The 17,976-nt window shown below is 47.1% G+C and overlaps 2 protein-coding genes across 5 annotated transcripts; one reads left to right on the top strand and one right to left on the bottom strand.

Annotated features, from left to right (window-relative positions):
* Nucleotides 1–2,652: 2,652 nt before the first annotated feature.
* On the top strand, nucleotides 2,653–4,791 carry SPRYD4 (SPRY domain containing 4). Of its 2 annotated transcripts, XM_061204336.1 has the most exons (3): nucleotides 2,653–2,802; nucleotides 3,160–3,275; nucleotides 3,360–4,791. In XM_061204336.1, exons 1-3 carry the CDS (start codon nucleotides 2,718–2,720, stop codon nucleotides 3,696–3,698), a joined length of 540 nt encoding a protein of 179 aa, XP_061060319.1. In that variant the 5' UTR covers nucleotides 2,653–2,717; the 3' UTR covers nucleotides 3,699–4,791. The 2 variants fall into 2 exon arrangements, with proteins under 2 accessions (XP_061060319.1, XP_061060318.1); XM_061204335.1 differs by having other exon boundaries at nucleotides 2,658–2,802; nucleotides 3,160–4,791.
* Nucleotides 4,792–5,186: 395 nt separating this feature from the next.
* GLS2 (glutaminase 2) lies at nucleotides 5,187–17,969 on the bottom strand. Of its 3 annotated transcripts, none has more exons than XM_061204332.1 (18): nucleotides 17,746–17,969; nucleotides 13,154–13,253; nucleotides 12,592–12,713; nucleotides 11,847–11,976; nucleotides 11,235–11,314; nucleotides 10,987–11,150; nucleotides 10,714–10,772; nucleotides 9,396–9,428; nucleotides 9,056–9,114; nucleotides 8,449–8,515; nucleotides 8,261–8,311; nucleotides 7,863–8,039; nucleotides 6,985–7,116; nucleotides 6,779–6,871; nucleotides 6,550–6,611; nucleotides 5,951–6,027; nucleotides 5,596–5,659; nucleotides 5,187–5,446 (listed from the first exon to the last, which is right to left on the bottom strand). In XM_061204332.1, exons 1-18 carry the CDS (start codon nucleotides 17,925–17,927, stop codon nucleotides 5,290–5,292), a joined length of 1,809 nt encoding a protein of 602 aa, XP_061060315.1. In that variant the 5' UTR covers nucleotides 17,928–17,969; the 3' UTR covers nucleotides 5,187–5,289. The 3 variants fall into 3 exon arrangements, with proteins under 3 accessions (XP_061060315.1, XP_061060316.1, XP_061060317.1); XM_061204333.1 differs by lacking the exon at nucleotides 17,746–17,969 and adding an exon at nucleotides 17,517–17,739; XM_061204334.1 differs by lacking the exon at nucleotides 17,746–17,969 and adding an exon at nucleotides 16,778–16,865.
* Between the last annotated feature and the right edge of the window lie 7 nt (nucleotides 17,970–17,976).

Raw genomic sequence — 17,976 nt, 5'->3', positions numbered from 1 at the left:
AACTGAACTAATTATTTTCCCCCATCCAAACATGTTTTTCCTTCTGTATCCCCTCATTAAGTCAGAAACCTATGAATCAATTTTCCTTCCCCCATCCTCTCACTCCCATCTAACAGTCACCAAAGTTCTATCAGTTCTACCTCTTGGATAGCTGAGCCCACACCATGTCCCACCTAACTCTAGTGGCCTTGGACCCTGCTTAACAGTTTCTAGTCTCATCCCCTCCAATTCATGTTGCTGTCAGCTTGACGTTTGTAAAAGTACCTATAATTTGTCATTTCCCTGTGTTCCCTTCAACAGCTCCTGAATGCCTGAAAGACATTCTTATCAGAGCATACATGACTCTTCATCATCCAGCCTCAACTTTTCTAACTGCTCTCCTTATCTCCCTAGCATGAAACTCTGGCAATACTGTGCTCCTTGTTGTTCCTCAAACACCCACTCTGCTTCATAACCCAGTGCTTTAGTCTAAGCTGTTCCCTGTACCTTGAATGTCTCTTCCTCTTTCTTCTGTCAAGTAAAATTCTATCACTTCCTAATTATTATGCATGGAAATGTTAAAGAGTTAATTACTTGTTCATTAGCAACGAGGCAGGTAAATCATCAGAATGAGGGTGAGTTTATCAAATGGATAGTCAGTCTGTAAAAGTGAAATAATGCAAGCGATGACAGGTAAGACACTATACCCTGAGCAGGGAATAAAGTAATAGAGTTGTGTCTAAGTGACAGCGTGAGGAATGTGCAGTGATTGCTTCAGCTCTCAGGACCAAGTGGAACCGAGGGAGAAATCCTACAGAAGCACAGTCCTGGAACTCTTCTCTCATTACTACCAAAATGCAAAGTATTGACAGAGCAGGACTTTACTGAAGGAAATGTTACCTTCACGCCTTTCCTCCTAGGCTTGAAAGAACAGAAACCTCTCTTCTCACATACTAAGTAGGATGAAAAGGCTGGGCCAGGCTGACCCCTGGTGGAAGGAATGAGCTATTGCATGCAAGAATCAGCACAAAACTCCCTTTTTAAAATTTTTAAATTATTTTTAAAATATTTATTTATTTATTTATTTGGCTGCATTGGGTCTTAGCTGCGGCATGCAGGATCTTAGCTGCGGCCTGCGGAATCTTTCGTTGCGGCGCGTGGGCTCTCTAGTTGTGGCACACGGGCTTAGTTGCCCCATGGCATGTGGGATCTTAGTTCCTTGACCAAGGATTACTCCCGTGTCCCCTGCATTGGAAGGCGGATTCTTAACCACTGGACCACCAGGGAAGTCCCAAAACTGCCTTTTCACTCATTCATTTATTCATTCAAAAATAGTGAACACTTACTCTGTACTAAGGGGAATACTGACACCCTGGAGCACAGATTAACACGGGACTTAAACCCCATTCTTAAGATTTCACGGACTTCCCTTGTGGCGCAGTGGTTAAGAATACACTTGCCAATGCAGGGGACACGGGTTCGAGCCCTGGTCCGGGAAGATCCCACATGCCCGTGCGCCACAACTACTGAAGCCTGCGCGCCTAGAGCCCGTGCTCCACAAGAGTAGCCACCGCAAAGAGAAGCCTGCGCTCCGCAACGAAGAGTAGCCCCCACTCACCACAACTAGAGAAAGCCCACGCGTCCAGCAACGAAGACCCAACGCAGCCAAAAATAAATACATAAAATAAATAAATTTATTAAAAAGAAAAAAAAAATTCACAACCTAATGATGAGGTAGGTAGCTACCTGTTTAAATGTTCCCTCAGCAGCACTGGAGAGAAGGTAAGGCCAGTTAGAAAGCCAGTGCAGCAGTCCAGGGGAAAAATGTGATAGGAATTTAATAACAATCAGATATGTGAAGTGAGGGAAACAAAGAAGTGAAGGACTTCCAGGTTTCTGGCCTGGGCAAAGGTCTGGTTGTGGGCTGCAGTTCACCAGTCTGTGTAGGAAAACGAAATTAGCTTTAGACATGTTAAATTTGAGGTGACTGGGGGACATTCAGGTAGAAATGTCCAACAGGCTGTTGGATATACAGATCTGGAACTCAGGAGATAAATATGGAGTAGAGATTTTGAGAGTTCTCCAATAGGTGATAGTGGATTCTGCCTTCGGGGAAAAGGCATTAGCTGAAATCTTGAGCAAACTCGGGTTCCCCCACCTGAGAAAACCAAATATTGAGTTAAACCTTCCATTGCCAGTCCTGAAAACACAAAACCAACACTTATTTAATATTTATTAGAACAACTGCCACTTACCCAGTGATTGCTATTTGTCAAGATGTATCCTAGGTAATTCTCGTTTAATTTTTACTACGGTCTGACGGCTAGACATTTTTGTTTTACAAATAACATTAAGGCTCACAGAAGTTAAGTGACTTGCCCAAAGACACACAGAGGAGCCGGGTTCGAATAATACAATTATTGTTTAATTCTGAAATCTATACCTTTAACCATCTTGTTACACCATCTTTCTAAACGTCCTACTTAGTTAAAACGTGAACAGCATTCCCCTCCGCGGAAAAATTGAATAAACTGTTCCGGATGCAACCAGAACAGAATTCACTAAAATGGCGGCTCCCTGCGGGGCGCTGGCTACCTTACGTCATCACACTGCGCTGCTGCCTCTCGCGCACAAAGTGCCAGGGGAGCAGGCGGGCAGATGGAGGGGGTCTCAGCCAGTGCGGAGCGGGGCGGCGCGGGGCGGCGCGGGGGGCGTGCCCTGTTCATCCGTGGCGCAAGATGGCGCTGCCCTTTGGTCGTTCGTTGTGCCTGTGCCGCTGGGGAGCCAAACGATTGGGGGTTGCCGCCGTAGATGCCCGCAGAGGTAGGATTACATCCTTTTACTTCCAAAATAGTTTCCGTCTGTTATTCCTGGAGCCCGCTCGGAGGAACAACTCCAGCCCCTTCGACTCATTCCCCCTCCCCCACCGCGTTGGTCTTGAGATTCCAAACCTGGGACACTCTCTGGTTTCTTTAAATTCCAGGGCTTTCCCAGTCCGAGTTTTTCGGCTCTTTGGGCTGCCCATACTAAAGCGCCCCGACTCTCTTACCCGCTTGACGTTCCGACTCTTCCGTGTTTCCTCGTGATCTCTTGACTGCCTGTTTCAGATCGGAATGTGTACGTCACTGGTTCTAGAGTTCTAGCGCACGTCATTATCCAGTCTCTTTGCTCTGCCCGCAGGCGTCAGTTTCAAACTGGAAGAAAAGACCGCTCACAGCAGCCTGGCACTCTTCAAAGGTGACACAGGTGTCAAATACGGCATGGTGGGATTGGAGCCCACAAAATTGGCCCTGAATGTGGAGCGCTTCCGGGAGTGGGCAGTGGTGCTGGCAGACACAGCGATTACCAGTGGCAGGCACTACTGGGAGGTGACAGTGAAGCGCTCCCAGCAATTCCGGATAGGAGTGACAGACGTGGATATTTCCCGGGATAGCTGCATCGGTGTTGACGATCGTTCCTGGGTGTTCATCTATGCTCAGCGCAAGTGGCACACCATGTTGGCCAACGAGAAAGCCCCTATTGAGGGCATTGGGCAGCCAGAGAAGGTGGGGCTGCTGCTGGAGTATGAGGCCCAGAAGCTGAGTCTGGTGGATGTGAACCGGGTTGCTGTGGTCCACACACTACAGACAGATTTCCGGGGTCCAGTGGTGCCTGCTTTTGCCCTTTGGGATGGAGAGCTGCTGACCCATTCGGGGCTTGAGGTGCCTGAAGGCCTCTAGTATGTCCGTCACTGGAGTCCCTAATCACGCTCTTGGCCAGCCTCCTGATCCAAGTGTCTGAAACCTTTTAACTGTGCCCCAAGCAACTGCTAGCTCCCACAATTCAGTGATGGGTCCTCTGTGCAATATCTGTCATCTTCCTCTTCCCTACCTTGTGAAAGCTAGGCATACAGCTACCCTCTCCCCTCCCCCAGACTATTGCCAATTTCCTAGGCTACCATGAATGTACTTTCTCTGACTTGCTTCCTTCAGTCTCTCTGCCTCCCTGTGCCCAGGACTTTCTCAGAGTGTATTCAGTCCTAGGGTCTTATTTTTCAGCTTTGTTTGAATTTATTCATCAGAATTTATTCATCACTGTGCTACTTCTCCTTCCCTTTGCCCACATGTAACCTGTTTGTTTTGGGGGCTCTACCGAATCTCTCCAGAGTAAATCCTTTCTACCTCTGGCTGGAGGAGTGGTGCAGTGAATGACTTTGCCCTTTCTGTACAGCACATACAGAGTCTGGGCTCTGGCTCCCTCAGGTAGTGCTTTACTGACTGTGTCAGAATGAGAACAGAGCCCTCCTTGCCTAATACCTCAGTGTTACGGACTCTCAGCCCCAGACAGCTGCAGCTCTCCTCACCCTGAGTCCATCTGCCTTAATTTGCACACCTCTGACACCTGGTCAATCTGTTGCAATCATTGGACCAGTTACAACCATGACCAAAGGGGAAGAGACATGTGGGGCATATTGAGGGGATTAGTACTAGAAACTTTATTCTTGAGAAGTTCCATCTTCATTTCTGCACAGTTGTAACTTCCAGAGGGAGGAGGGAGGCCTGAAGTCTTGCACAATCCATTTTGGGGCCTGTTCAGACCCAAGCACTTGTCCCCACTTGGAGCAGAATACACTTAACCTAAAGCAGTATTTGGGATTGAAGAAAACCTAGTGGGGTGAGTATGTATGTGAAATATGTATTCTTTGGGCTCTGTATGACCCTGTGGTTCCATCTTACTCTACCTTTATGATGGTGATGCAGCTGGATGGCCCTAGGGGAGAAAGAGAAGGACTGGGTCTAGCAAAAATAATAATTTGTGTAATTAAAGTTTATTTGAGCACAAAATACTTTCTCTGTCTATAAAATTGCTGTTAGCAGTAGCAGCACTTCCTGGCCAAGGGGGGCAGATCTCTCCAGACTACTAAAGCCCGGTGCATAGCTCCTCTCTTTCTCTGTGGATATATACATGTGCGTGGTGGCTAGAGCCCCTTACCAGAGTATCTCTCTCTCATAATGGCTTCTTCAGAGAGAGGAAGAGGGGACCTGCGTGAAGACCTGGGATGATTTGGAGTGGGCTAAGCCATTAGGCTGTCCCTTAAGCCCACAATCTTCATGGATAGCTCTACTGCAGGAGTCCACAAAGGCACTTCTCTATACTCTGTCTGCCAAGGGAATGGGGTACTTTGACTCTCACTGAAAGCACTGCCCCCCCCGCCCCCCCCCCCCGCCTCACTGAAGCAGTGCGGCCCTCTGTAGCATGTTTGGTGGTTATATGTTAAGTGTGTGGCCAGCTCGTGCTTTTTCTTGTGCAGGGACTGTGCATGCCCCATGCTCACACCATGCTCTCTAAGTTCTCTTTGGACAGGGCCTCAGCTGCTGCTTCAGCCTGAGTCTCAGATGGTGTGTATGAGTCCTGGTAATCTTGGAGCAGTTTAACCACCTCCAGGTGGTTGAACTGCACAGCATCATCCAGGGGGATGTTGCCCCACCTGAGAGGAGGAACAAAGACCATGATCAGGCAAAGAAGACATCAAGAGTGCCCTGGTTATATACATAACTGTGGTGGCTGGAGGGCCGTGGTGGAGAAGCTGCTGCCCACCTCCCTTCCCCCCACTTCTTTCAGCTTAATCCTGCTCACCTGTCCTTGACAAAAGGATTCACTTTGCAAGCCTCAATCAGGAATTTAACAACTTCAGTGTGTCCTAGGAATATGGGCAGAAGGAAAATGAGAGGGTATATAGATCCTGACCCTTTTGGTGTTAACATTAGTACAGACCCTTGGCAGCTGGAGTCTGAACTAAAAGGGGAGGGGGGAAAGGCCTCTTCCCATTTTTGCTCCCTGCAGCACCCAATAAGAGCCTGCAAACTGAAGCGAATCTGAACAAAACTAGTTGCTGCCCTTGTAACCTTGAGGGCACATACAATGGGGGGTACTCTTGGTAGAAAAGAAAGGTCTTAGGATCTGCTTCCTCTCTTATTTAACCTTCAGATACCTTCAGCTGCAGCAACATGCAGGGCTGTGCGGGAGTCATAGTCTTTCTGTTCCATGTCCATGGCTGACAAGGCAAACCTAAGAGGAGTGGAAAGTAGCTGCAGTTACCCAGATCAGCCTAGAATCACTGGTATCCTTTCTGAAGTGGGGTCAGACTGGATGAGTTCCAGAAAAAGCAAAACAGAGCTTATGCCAAGATCTGTAGACCGTGTCCAGTCTGTGTTCTCTATCCAGATGAGACTGTTAGTCCCACGTCAGAGCGATGGGAGTGTGATGGTCCCAGAAACATCACTGCCTACCTGTAGTAGGTGCCCAGTAAATATTTGTTGATGTTGGTAATCCATTTGAGGCAGGGTCCTTACCAGCCTCCTAGGACTCTGCTTTTAACACCCAGGGTAATCATAACAGTGGCTACCATTAATTAAGTTCTTATCACATGGCAGTCACTGTACTTTTTTAAAAAAACTCATTTAAATGTAGTCTCTGACCATTCAGTCTGACTCTAAGGCTGAAGCACTTAACTATATTGCTGTGTTGACGGCTAATGAGATCTCTGACCAGGAGTATTTTATTGTGTTTATTTGGTCAGAGTAGAAGTACCTTCGAAGAGCTGAGACATCTCCACTATAGGCAGCAAATAACAGGTTCACCACAGTCTTGTTCTGGAAAACAAATCATACCCACCTGAGATTAACTGACTTTGAACCCACCCATGCCCAGCTCTACCCTGTCACCCTCCCCCATGGATGCTTAGCCAAGGGTTTTACTGAAGTGTTACGGAATGTTCTCTTCTGAAATAGTCTTACAAGGCTCCTGGGGTTTTCCTTACCCGAACTTCTCCCCCTTCACGCCGTGGGTCTAATTTCCGAGCGCAGTGCCTCAGATTGTCATAGTTGTGGAAATTGAAGAGAGATACCAACTTCTAGAATTGTAAGGCAAAAAGATTGTTTACTTCCTCCCTGCACTTAGTAGGAGCTCAAAATTGCTTTATTTTCTCATTCAAAAATATTAAGTACTATATGCAAAGTGACTTACTTGGCAGAAGCTGACACCCCTATAGCTGTTGCCCAGCTTGTCCAGGGGAGGTGATAGACACATCATTCCCATGATATTGGGCACCACCAGGAGGATGGCTCCTGACACAGCTGACTTGGCAGGCAGGCCCACCTTGGGGACAAAGTTGGAACTGCGGATGAGCAAGAGGTGCCCCAAGTCTGTGTTAACAAGTTCGTCTATCCCAAATGACTTCATGGGCAAGGCCACACCCATCTCAACCTTTTGGCTTGTTAATTAGCTTTTCTTACTCCTGTCCTCCCCTGCCCCCTCTTAAATTTATGGCTTCAGTAAGGAAATATTTACTGAGTATCTACTCTGTGCCTGATGATGCGCTAAGACTAGGACAAGGTTTCTCAGTTAACTTACATTCTGGTGGTAGGAGATAGACAATAAATAGGTAAACAAACAAATAGACAAAAATAATCACAACTTATGATAACACGTTAGAAAAAAAGGAGGGTGCTGTGGTAGAGAATGATGTGGGAGGGAGAGCCCAGTGGAGAGAGGGTGGTCAGAAAAGCCTCTCTTTGGAAGTGACATCCTGTATGAGACCTGGAAGAGAATCACCAGCCATGTGAGGGAAGTGACATCCTGTATGAGACCTGGAAGAGAATCACCAGCCATGTGAGGGGCGGCAGAGGAGTGGTTCTGAAGTTGCACTGTCATGTGTTTATGTGTTTGAGGGGCTTACTGTGTCTGACAAACTCCCCTAAGGATTCTTGGCCTAATTGCCCGGCTGGAAGTTAGTGAGTGAGAGGCAGGAACAAGTGTCCACCTCTCCACCTTCAGAGAGTCAGTGTCCCCTTTTTTTGGCTCTGGGCTCATGGCAAATGGATGGCAGGGCCAGAAGCACTCACATGGAAAGCAAACTGGCCCGAGAAGTCATACATGCCGCAGGAGTGCATGAGGCTGAGGGTGTTGCGCACTGCTTCAGCGCTCAGCACGCTCTCGCCTGTGATGGGGCAGATCCCGCCATTGGCCAGGGTGGCTGCCATGACACTGCCTGATTCACAGGTCACCTCCACGGAGCACAGCTGCGGAGACGAGGCAGAGGTGAGGGTCCGGTGTGGACCTGAATGCTGTGCTCTGAGGTGTAGAGCAATGTTCTTGACATCCTGATCCTTCAGTAAGTTCCCCTGGTGTTTCTGAAGGATGCCAGAACCACTGGAGGAGAGCATCCCTCTTGTGGGTCAGAGCAAGGAAGGCAGTGTGTTCCGTTCCCTTGGCGCTGGGCTGAATGGCGGCATCTGCTTACCTGGAAGTAGAGATCCAGGGCAGCCATCATGTCCACCCCTTTAGGAAAGCACTGCAAGGAAGAAGAGGGGAGAGCGTTTCTCTCAGGCCATCAGCGGTCCCTGTCACACTGCCAGGACCTCAGCCGAAGTCCCCAGCCCCCATTGCCCTTCCACCAGCCGCAGAATTCCCAGGGACTCTCCCAGTTACCTTCTTTTCCTTTAGATAATAGCCGATGGCATAATTCCGATCCCCTGTTTCCTTCTCTGACTGGAATCTGAAGCAAACACCCAATTTAGTACTTGACATTTGAGGGATGGGTGTGAGGAGAAGGGGGAAAAAATACCTTCCCTGAGAGAGACAGAACTAGATCACACGTCAAACTAAATCAGCCCCTTTATTAACTCTCACAGTAATACTGGAGAAAACTTCTGAACCTGAGAAAGCACTGGGTCCAGCTTTATTGTAAAGTGTGAAAAACAAAACCAAACCCAAAATGGTCTAGTCATCTAGTCTAGGAAAATGAGGTTTTTGGCTTTGAGAGGCTTGGCAAGAAAGGGCCCAGGTGCAAACTCTCACACTGTCTTTCTCATTAAGTACCAAATAGAAATGGAACAAATCCTTTTACAAAGCAAACAAATGTCGATGAAGGCGCTCAGAGGAAGCTGAAAGGCCAAGGTTCCCCTGGGATTTCTTCTTCCTAAGATTCTCTCTATCCTCCTCCTCCATTCCCCGCCCCCCACATACGTATACACACACACACACTCAAACACACCCCCCCACACACATTCAGCCAATCCTGTGAACAGGGCCTTACGTGGCATTGCTGAAACCCATGTATTCATTCCCAGCCATTTTATTCAGATACTGCAAGACCTGGAAGAGAAAAAGGGGCATGGGAGGCACCCCATGCGTAAGGACCCCTACTAAACACATAGGCCGACTAACCCTTCTGCACTCCTCAGTCCTTATCCCAGCAGGGACTTCAGGAGGCTTTCTTCCCTCACGCCAGCAGGTTCCTACACCTCTGGAAATGAGGCTTCTAGTATGGGCTGGTGCACCATCAAAGTGGGGTTAGAGCCAGGCACTGGGGCAGCTGGAATGGACAACATGCCATGGAGAAAAGCAGCCAGGGGCTGAGCAGTGAGGGAACTTACAAAATCAAACTTCTCTGCTTTGTTACAGTCCATCTGCAAGGAGACACAAAGAGATATCAGTATTCTAAGCCTAGGAGGATGACAGGGAGGGTCAGAAGGATGTAGTGGAGATAAAGTGTTAGATTGGTTTTGCTACGTGTGTTGCATTTTACAATTTTTTTTTTTTTTAACAACTGAGACTTTTTTATATCCATGCATACCTAGTGATCTTAAAAACCAAATCATTTAGATTTTATTATCAGGTAATGAGTACAGATAAGCTCACCTCAGCTATGAGTCTCACCCATCCCTGAGTCTCACTCTCATTTCCATTCTCAATGCCAACCCTCATCCCTGACTCCCACTTTCATTTTCCTGATTCCAATCCTGTTCCCAAGCCCCACCCCTATTCCTGGTCCCCATCCTCATTCCTTACACCCCAGGCTGGAGGCTTACTCTATCCTACCCCTGACTCCCATGGCCATTTCCAAGACTGGAGTGAGTGATGGGAATGGGAGGACGGTGTGTGTTGCATACATTATAATATTCAATTATATCAATTCTATTGATAACTGAAATAAAGCTAAAGATTTTAGCTGAGAGTCAAGTCAGTAGGGCCTGTTTAGATGGGAATGGGATGAGGCAGGTCCCAGATACAGGGCTGTAGATAGAGCTATCCCGGAGCAAGGGGAGAGCCTGAGCCTGGTCCATCCCCCCCCCCCCCCAATTGCTTCCTGTACTCGTCAGCTATAGTGTCAACACCACAGGGACTCTGACACTTGAGTCCCTGGGGGGAGGGTTCCTAACACCACCTTCCCCAGGAAGGGCTGTGATTGGCTCTGGATTGTTGCTGCCCACACTGCTCTCAGGTTCTTGCTCAAGCCCTGGGAGACCTACAGCTGACAGTCTGGCCAGACACCCTTGCTCAAGGCCAACTCACAGCTCCAGGTGACGTGAATAGCTGCCCTGTTCTGGCCATTCACCCTTCTTTCCATGTGTCCCTCACCCAGAAGTGGCCAATCAGTACCTAACAGAGCTGTCCTCCCCCTGTGTGTGGCATTTGGTCCTTGGTCCTAGGCTGGGGTCAGGACCTGCTCACTTCCCTCAGAGCCAGGAAGCTCTGGGCTCCAGACTCATGGGTAGGAGCTGGGATACAGTTCCTTTTACTAGCATCCTCAGCATAATTTGTGAGTCCCTGCTGTGTCTTCACTGCCTCCTGGGCACCCTCAAAGGAATCAAGTCCCCACCAATCTCCCTGGAGAGACAGGCAGATACGAGGGATACAGGAACAAGGGGGTTTAGAGAACAGTACCTTCCAGAAGGCTAGGGTGGCACTGACCTTGATCAGGGAGCTCACAACAATGGCACCAGCATTGACCATGGGGTTATGGGGGATTCCTGGGGAAATACAAACCACCCAGAGTCTTAGCAGCCACTGAGCAAAACCTTTACTGCCTGCCCACTCTGTAGGGTAAATGCGAAAGATCTCTTTGCTGGGGAGGATGGAGTGACAGAGCTGATCAGGAAGGGCAGAGAAACACACACCCTTGGGAGGAAGGTAGGGTAAGAATGGGGCATCTATGAGTCTGGTCTGAGCCCAGGGAGTGCTCACCTTCCTCATTGAGGGAGAGCTTGTTGTAGCGCAGGCCACTGGGCTCCTTGCCCACGAACTTGTGCACGTAGTCAGTGCCTAGGGTGCTTATGGAGATGGCATAGGTGAGGGGCTTCACACAGGACTGCAGGCAGAAGGGGATCTTTGTGTGGCCCACGGAGTGCCTGGAGGCAAGCAGGTACCATGAAAGGGGTTGGACTATGCTCTGCCCGTGTGCCCTGCCTCCCCTTCCTCACCCAGCATCTCACCGCTGACCATCCACAGTGCACAGGGAGACGCCCCACAGATCTGGATTTGACTTGGCCAGCTGAGGGATGTAGGCCGCCACCTGGGTATGAGTGGGTAGAGAAAACAGAGACAGGATGAAGACATGGATGTGGAGAGGGGGAACAGAGCTGAGGTTCAGGTCAGGAGAATCTTTTAGATAAAAGCTAAAATTCTGTCTTCTGCAAGACAACAGGGTTCCCTCCTGCCTGTTGTTCCTAGCGACACCCAAGCCTTAAGTCCTAGAAGGCCTTATATTTCTGCAGCCCCACTCCTATAGAGACGGCAGTAAAGCCCAGGGAAGGTACAAAGAGAATTCTGGGGTCAGCTTCCCTTTTCTGTTCTTAGGCTTAATTACCCTGTAGGTCTCTTTCAAAGTTCTATTGAATCCTTATGTCAGCTGTCTCCATAAAAACTTCAGATTCCCTCACCTGCTCTAGAAATCACAGGTGAAATACATAAAGCCCTTGTCCCCATTTTTAGAGGTTCTGCTTCTCATCACTCATCCACTGGATTCCCAGCCCCAGGAAATCTCTGAGAAGCAAGGTATATCTGGTCCAGAGCCCTTGCCCATCCCTCAGCCCCCTGGCCCTCACTTTGCCTCCAGTGAGCTCTTTGGCATCCTCAAAGATGCGGTCCACATGGCTCGTGAACTCCTCAAAATCAGGAATGACGAACTTCTTTCGGAATGCCTGGGTCAGGAGCACAATGTTCCTGCTCACACACCTGCATCCCAGACACGATTGGGTTAGGGGGCTGGAGAGATGCAGCTGTGACTCACTCTGGAGCCATGGAAGTTGGGAACAAAGAAAGTGTGAGTGGTCATCGGGTTTGGGACCAACAGCTGTGTAACCTTTGGCATATCACTTGATCTTCCTGGATCTTAAGTTTCTATGCCTCTAAAATGAGGGGTTGTGATGATATGGAAAGATATTCCAAGACACAGTGTCTTGGGATAGGAGAAAAAATAAATACCTGAATAATATGTATGGTAGGTCATCTTTATATTTTAAATCTTAAATTATACAAGTATGTTTACATATATTCCTATATATATATGTAAATGCTTAGGACATTATCTAGAAGATATCTACTAATCTGTTAACAACGTTTACTTCTGGGAAGAGGGACAGGGATAGGGGAGAGAGGGAAAGGAGAACATGTATTTCTCTGTTGCTTGAACTTTTATAATAAGTATAGGCATATATATGTGTTACTTGTGTAATAAGTAATAAAAGTTGAGGGGTTGAATTATCCAATCCCCAGGATCCCTTCTTGCTGTTAAAGTCTGTGTCCAAAGAACTGCTTTGAGAGCAGTGCCCTTGTTTCTGGGCCCCTCACTTTCGGAAGAGATCTCGGTCCAAGAGGCCACCACTGCTGGTCTCTCGAACCATGCGGCGCATCTGGCTCATGCAGTCCCGGAGCCTGGGATCTGACGTCTGCAGTCCAGTGGCCTTCAGTGCCTTCAGGGGAAAGAAGCCTGGTAAGGTCAGCTACAAGGACAATAATCCAATCCTAATCATTTTTCCCAATGGATAACAATTAACTGAACCCCAACTACTACAACAGGTGGAAGAAATGGGTTTGCAGACCAAGAAAGGATGGAATATAACAGTTTTGAAGGCTAATAGGGGTTTCCTGCCCTTTTTCATCAAGGCAGCTGGTTTCTGAACCCCTTGGGTCAAAGTCCCGAACCAAAAAGATAGGCTGAGTCAGAGGGTTGAATCGTCCCACCTGGGGCAGGGATGGGATTGCCTCATCAGCCTAGGCATCTGCTATCATCAGCTATTCTTCATCCTCATGAAGCAACCCATTAGTTGCCCTGTACTTGTCCTACCTTCCTTTCCCCAGTTTCCAGAGATCCTAAGGGATCAGTGTTCTGAGCAGGTAGAGAGGAACTTACAGTAGTGAACTTGTGGATAGGGATTCGTTCCTGTCCCTCAGCAACAGTGTAGAAGAGCAGATCACCCAGACGGGACAGCATGCCACTCTCTGACGAATCACTGTTTGGGGGCAGAGACAGGGGAGGAGGACAGGAACCTGAGAACTCCTCCCTGCTCCTCCTCCTAGAACAAGGGCTTATCAGCAGGTAGGTGTCCTCAGTCTACACCTTCTCCCTGAACCATCTGATCTATCCCTATAATTCCAACCTTCACATCTGTCCTGAGAAGTCTTAAATCCTATTCTCTAACTTTCTTTTGTTCCTAAACTTCAGACATTTACTTCTAGTTGCCTTCTAAATACTTCCATTTCTAGATGTCCCATAGGCACTGCAGACTCAACATGTCCAAGCCTGAGATCATCTTGCCTCCCTCCCTCTGCTCCTCCTCTTGTGATTCCCATTTGGATTAATAGCGTTACCACTTACCCAGGGAGGGGGGCAAGCTGGAAATGTGGAATCATTTGGATAATTCCCATACCTTATGTTCATAACCAACATTGGATGAATCTACCTCCATAATGTCTCTCAAATCCACCCTCTTTTCTTCTCTTCCCCTGTGCTAGCATGGTGTTGTAGAAAGAACCAGAGTTTGCCTTTAATAGCTGTGATCTTAATATGGATAGTAAGTCAGGTTATTTAATAAAGCTGAACCTGTTTCCTCATCCCTAAAATGAGGGTTTAACATCTGCTTCACATGGGTGATGTGAGGTTTAATTTAAATGCCATTCCATGAAAAACCATCTTTCACAAAGTAGATGCTCAGTAGCTCCTTGTTGTCTGTTACCTATCTGCTACTACACTCTCTTGACTTGCAACCCATCTTCCACAATGTGCCAGTTATCTTTCTAAAACTCAAATATCATTTCTCTACTCAAAAACCTTTGATAGCTCCCCAGTGCCTACAAAATAAGTTCTTATTTCTTGGTATGGCATTCAAGGCTCTTTAAAACCTGCCAACATTCCTTTCCTATTCTCCACCATGCCCCCATACTCCAGTTATGCCAGGTAATAAATAGGTGGCTCCCCAAATGGCCTAGGCACTGTCAGGCTTCCTGGCCCTTGTTGTTTACACGGAAACTTCTGCATGGAAAGACCTTTTCCTCCTTCACCTGCACAGTCCTGCTCATCCTTCAAGGTCCAGATCAAATGTTACTAACTCTGTAAAGCCTTCCCCAAACTTCTTGATTTTGCTTATGCTGCTGGTATGACACAACATACCATCTTATTGACAGAAGACAATCTCCCTTGCTTCACTGTTATGTCTTCGTGTTTTATACATCTTTGTCTTCCTAGAATTGAGCAAAGTCCCTTGCACACTGTGGATCTTCAATAAAGAATCACCAAGTTACATTTCTAGGAACATCCCTGTTCCCTAAAGTATCTCTCTCACTGGCTTATAGCACCTAAAAATACAGGTACTAAAGATTTTTGATCTTCAAGATTTCTTCTATTAATATGTTAACAGATTTAGAGGAATTATTTTATCAGCTCATTCCAAATATGACAACTATTTGAGATTAGACCCTTCAAAACCCTTAGACCCAACAATTCGACTTCCAGGTATTTACCATATAAGTGTATTCACGTACCTACAAGGTAACATATTCACAGTCATTCATTGCATTGTTAGTAATAGTAACACTGGAAACAACCTAAATGTGCATCAACAGGGAACTGGTTAGGTAAATTAGGGTATATTCATATGATGGAATATTATGCAATGTAGAAAAAAGAAATGAGGGCGTGCTTTAAGTATTGATATGGAATGATCTTTAAGATATAATATTAACTAAAAGAAGCAAGCTGTAGAACAGCGTTTATAGTATGGTACTATTTATGCTTAAAAGGGAACATGTATATGTATGCTTTTTCAGGCACAAAATATTTCTGGAAGGATATATAAGAAGCCGGTAAGACTGATTTAGCTCCCTCTAGGGAGATGAAGCAGGTGCTGAGCAAAAGAAGCAAGAGGGATACTTCCCACTTAAATATCTTTTTATATATTTTGAATTTTGAACCATACAAATATGTACATTTTACCTAATGGATATGATATATTGATATATGATTATGAATATATTATCTATTGAAACAATGCATTAAAAAATAAAAAGCCCCTCAAGGAACTTGGCATAGACTAGGCATGTATGTGTTTTGGGCCAGGAGGAATACCAGGAGAGGGGGCAGTTCTTCTGGTTCTGAAGAAATCCAGTTGTTATAATGAGGCTGGTGCCTATAGGGAGGAAAGGATCCATGTGGTGGCAGAGGAAGGGAGGAAAAAGCTATCTGAGGAATAACTCAAGAAGGAAAGTACGTAGGAATATTTTGAGGCCAGGTCTCCTTGCCTGGAAAATGAAGGAAGACAGGAAACAATGCCACACGGCTGAATGTATCACAAGCATTTAAAAAAAAATTGCATACCCTTTGACCAAGATATGGATTGATCTGCAATATAATGTTGGGGGTGGGGTAAGGTGCAGAATAATATGTATAGTATGATACCATTTGTAAAAAGCGGAAATAATATCAACATATATTTGCTGATATATGCATAAAATATCTCTAGAAGGTTATACAAAATATCAATGACAGATGTCTCTGGGGAGCAAAATTTCCTAGGAATTTAAGAAATAATTGAACAAGTACATAAGAATATGTAGTAACCAAATTGAAGATTGGTTAAATAAACTGTGATACCTCATACAATGCAATCTTAAAATGGCAAAATGGCAGCCATTAAAATGACATCATGCATGCCCACATTAAATCATATTAACAGCTGTTCATAAATGGGAAATATAGGCTACCAAAGAATAGGAATACTATGATCCTATTTTTGTTCAATTTTATATACACATATAGAGTATATATATGGGTTTAAATCATGGATATATATTAAATATGGATATATGGTTCCCTCTAATATTGGGATCTTGATTTTCTTCTTGATACTCTATTTACCTGGTTTTTCTTTAATAATTAGAAATAAAGTTAAATATTAAAGAAACAAAACAGTAACCTAAATAACAGGGCATTTTCTCTTTGCTGCCCTCCTTATCCACCAAGAACACTTCCCCTCATGGTGTCACACTCCCAGAACCCATCCCCCTCCATGCCCTCAACTCCTTCTGCCTGAAGGAGCATTGGTCCAAGGCCTTTACCAAGAAGTCCCTGGGAGCACAGGCAGCAATAGGCAGGAAGATTAAGGTTCCTAAAAACACTTCCAATTGTAAATCAACTATACGCCAATTAAAACAACAACAGCAACAACAAAACAAACCACTTCCATCACCTGACACCACAGGGTAAGGAAGGGTGTGTGTGGAGGAACCAGGGATGCTTCTTGCTCCCCATCCCACAGAAGGTGTGAGGGTGAGGGAGGTTAAGCCTTTTCTCTAACCCACCACCATTTCTCCCAAGGTGATTATTTGGGAAAAGTCAGGATGGAGAGTAGACCAGGAGAGAGAGGGTTTATTCTTTAAGGTTTAAACATTTTGTGTCTCCTTGAGAAGAGGCTGATGGAAAAGTACAGCATAATAACAATTCTCATTAATAATAAATAGATGATACCTTATTGGATGTTACCTGTCCAGGACAGGGACTCCAATGGTGGTGAGGTAGAGGACAGAGTAGTCTGTCTGGCTACTTTAATTATGGTGTGCATGTCTTTCTGAATGTCATCAGTAGAGAGCAGTGACAAGGGAGATGGTCCATTTCCTGTTCCTGCTATAAAAAAGCAGGGGCTACTTGGATAGTGTCTATGTTGGCTTCTGGGGAGGACAAAATTTCCTGCTCAGCTTCTCTGCATCTCGAAGAAGCTCAGCCACCAAGTGTTCCAGGGTGGTGGGGGAGAGAGGTGCAGCCTCTCGGGCAGAGTTAGAACCCAAGGGAAGAGAACCCCTTAAATCAGGGAGCCGCCTGAGCAGCACATAAAACGGCTCTGACTGGCTCTGGTTTGGGAGATCTGCGTCTTATGATTCTTCCCCCCATTATAAAGATTTTCCTCCTTCAAAAACCAATCGGAGAACCACCCTTATTCTACAGATTAGGGAGCCCTGATAACGCACACACCCAACACATACGCAAGTATCTGCGCACCAGTAACACGAGCATCACACACGCCGAAACACAGATAGACCACACACAGACCCAAGAACACTGGGACTCGAGGCAGGCTGTTCCATACCCACGCATCCCCTAATATACACACGAGGACAGGGGAGAGAAGGAGGGTTAGGATGGGCGGTGCGCACACGGCCCTGCACTCAGACACGCGCACCAAGCAACACTCCGCACCCACCTGCGTTCCCAATTAAGTACGCACCTTGGACAGGCACCATCCCGAGGACCGACCTGCCCAAACGCCCTGCCGGGCGGACGGCACGTTACCGTCCGAGCGCGGCGGGCCCAAAGCCCCAAATCTAAAGGAAAAGGCATCGCAGGCCAGTAAGCGAGAAGGGAGATGCGATGCTCTCCTTGGGGAAGGGGACTCGGAAGCTAGTGGGAACGACAGTGAGAGTGCCTGTCCTCTGCCCCTGTCCCGCGAGCCTTACTGATCCTGGTGCTGCGGCTGGTGGCTGTGTGGCGTCTCCCTGCCCTGCGCCGCGGCCTCACTGAGGTGGTGCCGGACGCCCCCGCCAAGGTGAGGGCTCCGGCTCAGGTGACCCCAGCCTCCCCGCCGGCAGTAACTGCCGGCCCGGCTCAGCGCATTCTGCAGAGCCTTGATGGAGCGCATCCCCCCAGCACGCCGCCCGCTCGGCCAGAGCTCCCAGGGCTTCTGAGCG

This window comes from Eubalaena glacialis, chromosome 11, assembly GCF_028564815.1.
Source record: "Eubalaena glacialis isolate mEubGla1 chromosome 11, mEubGla1.1.hap2.+ XY, whole genome shotgun sequence".
NCBI classification, from domain to species: domain Eukaryota; kingdom Metazoa; phylum Chordata; class Mammalia; order Artiodactyla; family Balaenidae; genus Eubalaena; species Eubalaena glacialis.
The sequence above is the reverse complement of the archived record's forward strand: the minus strand, read 5'-3'. Positions and strand labels throughout refer to the sequence as shown.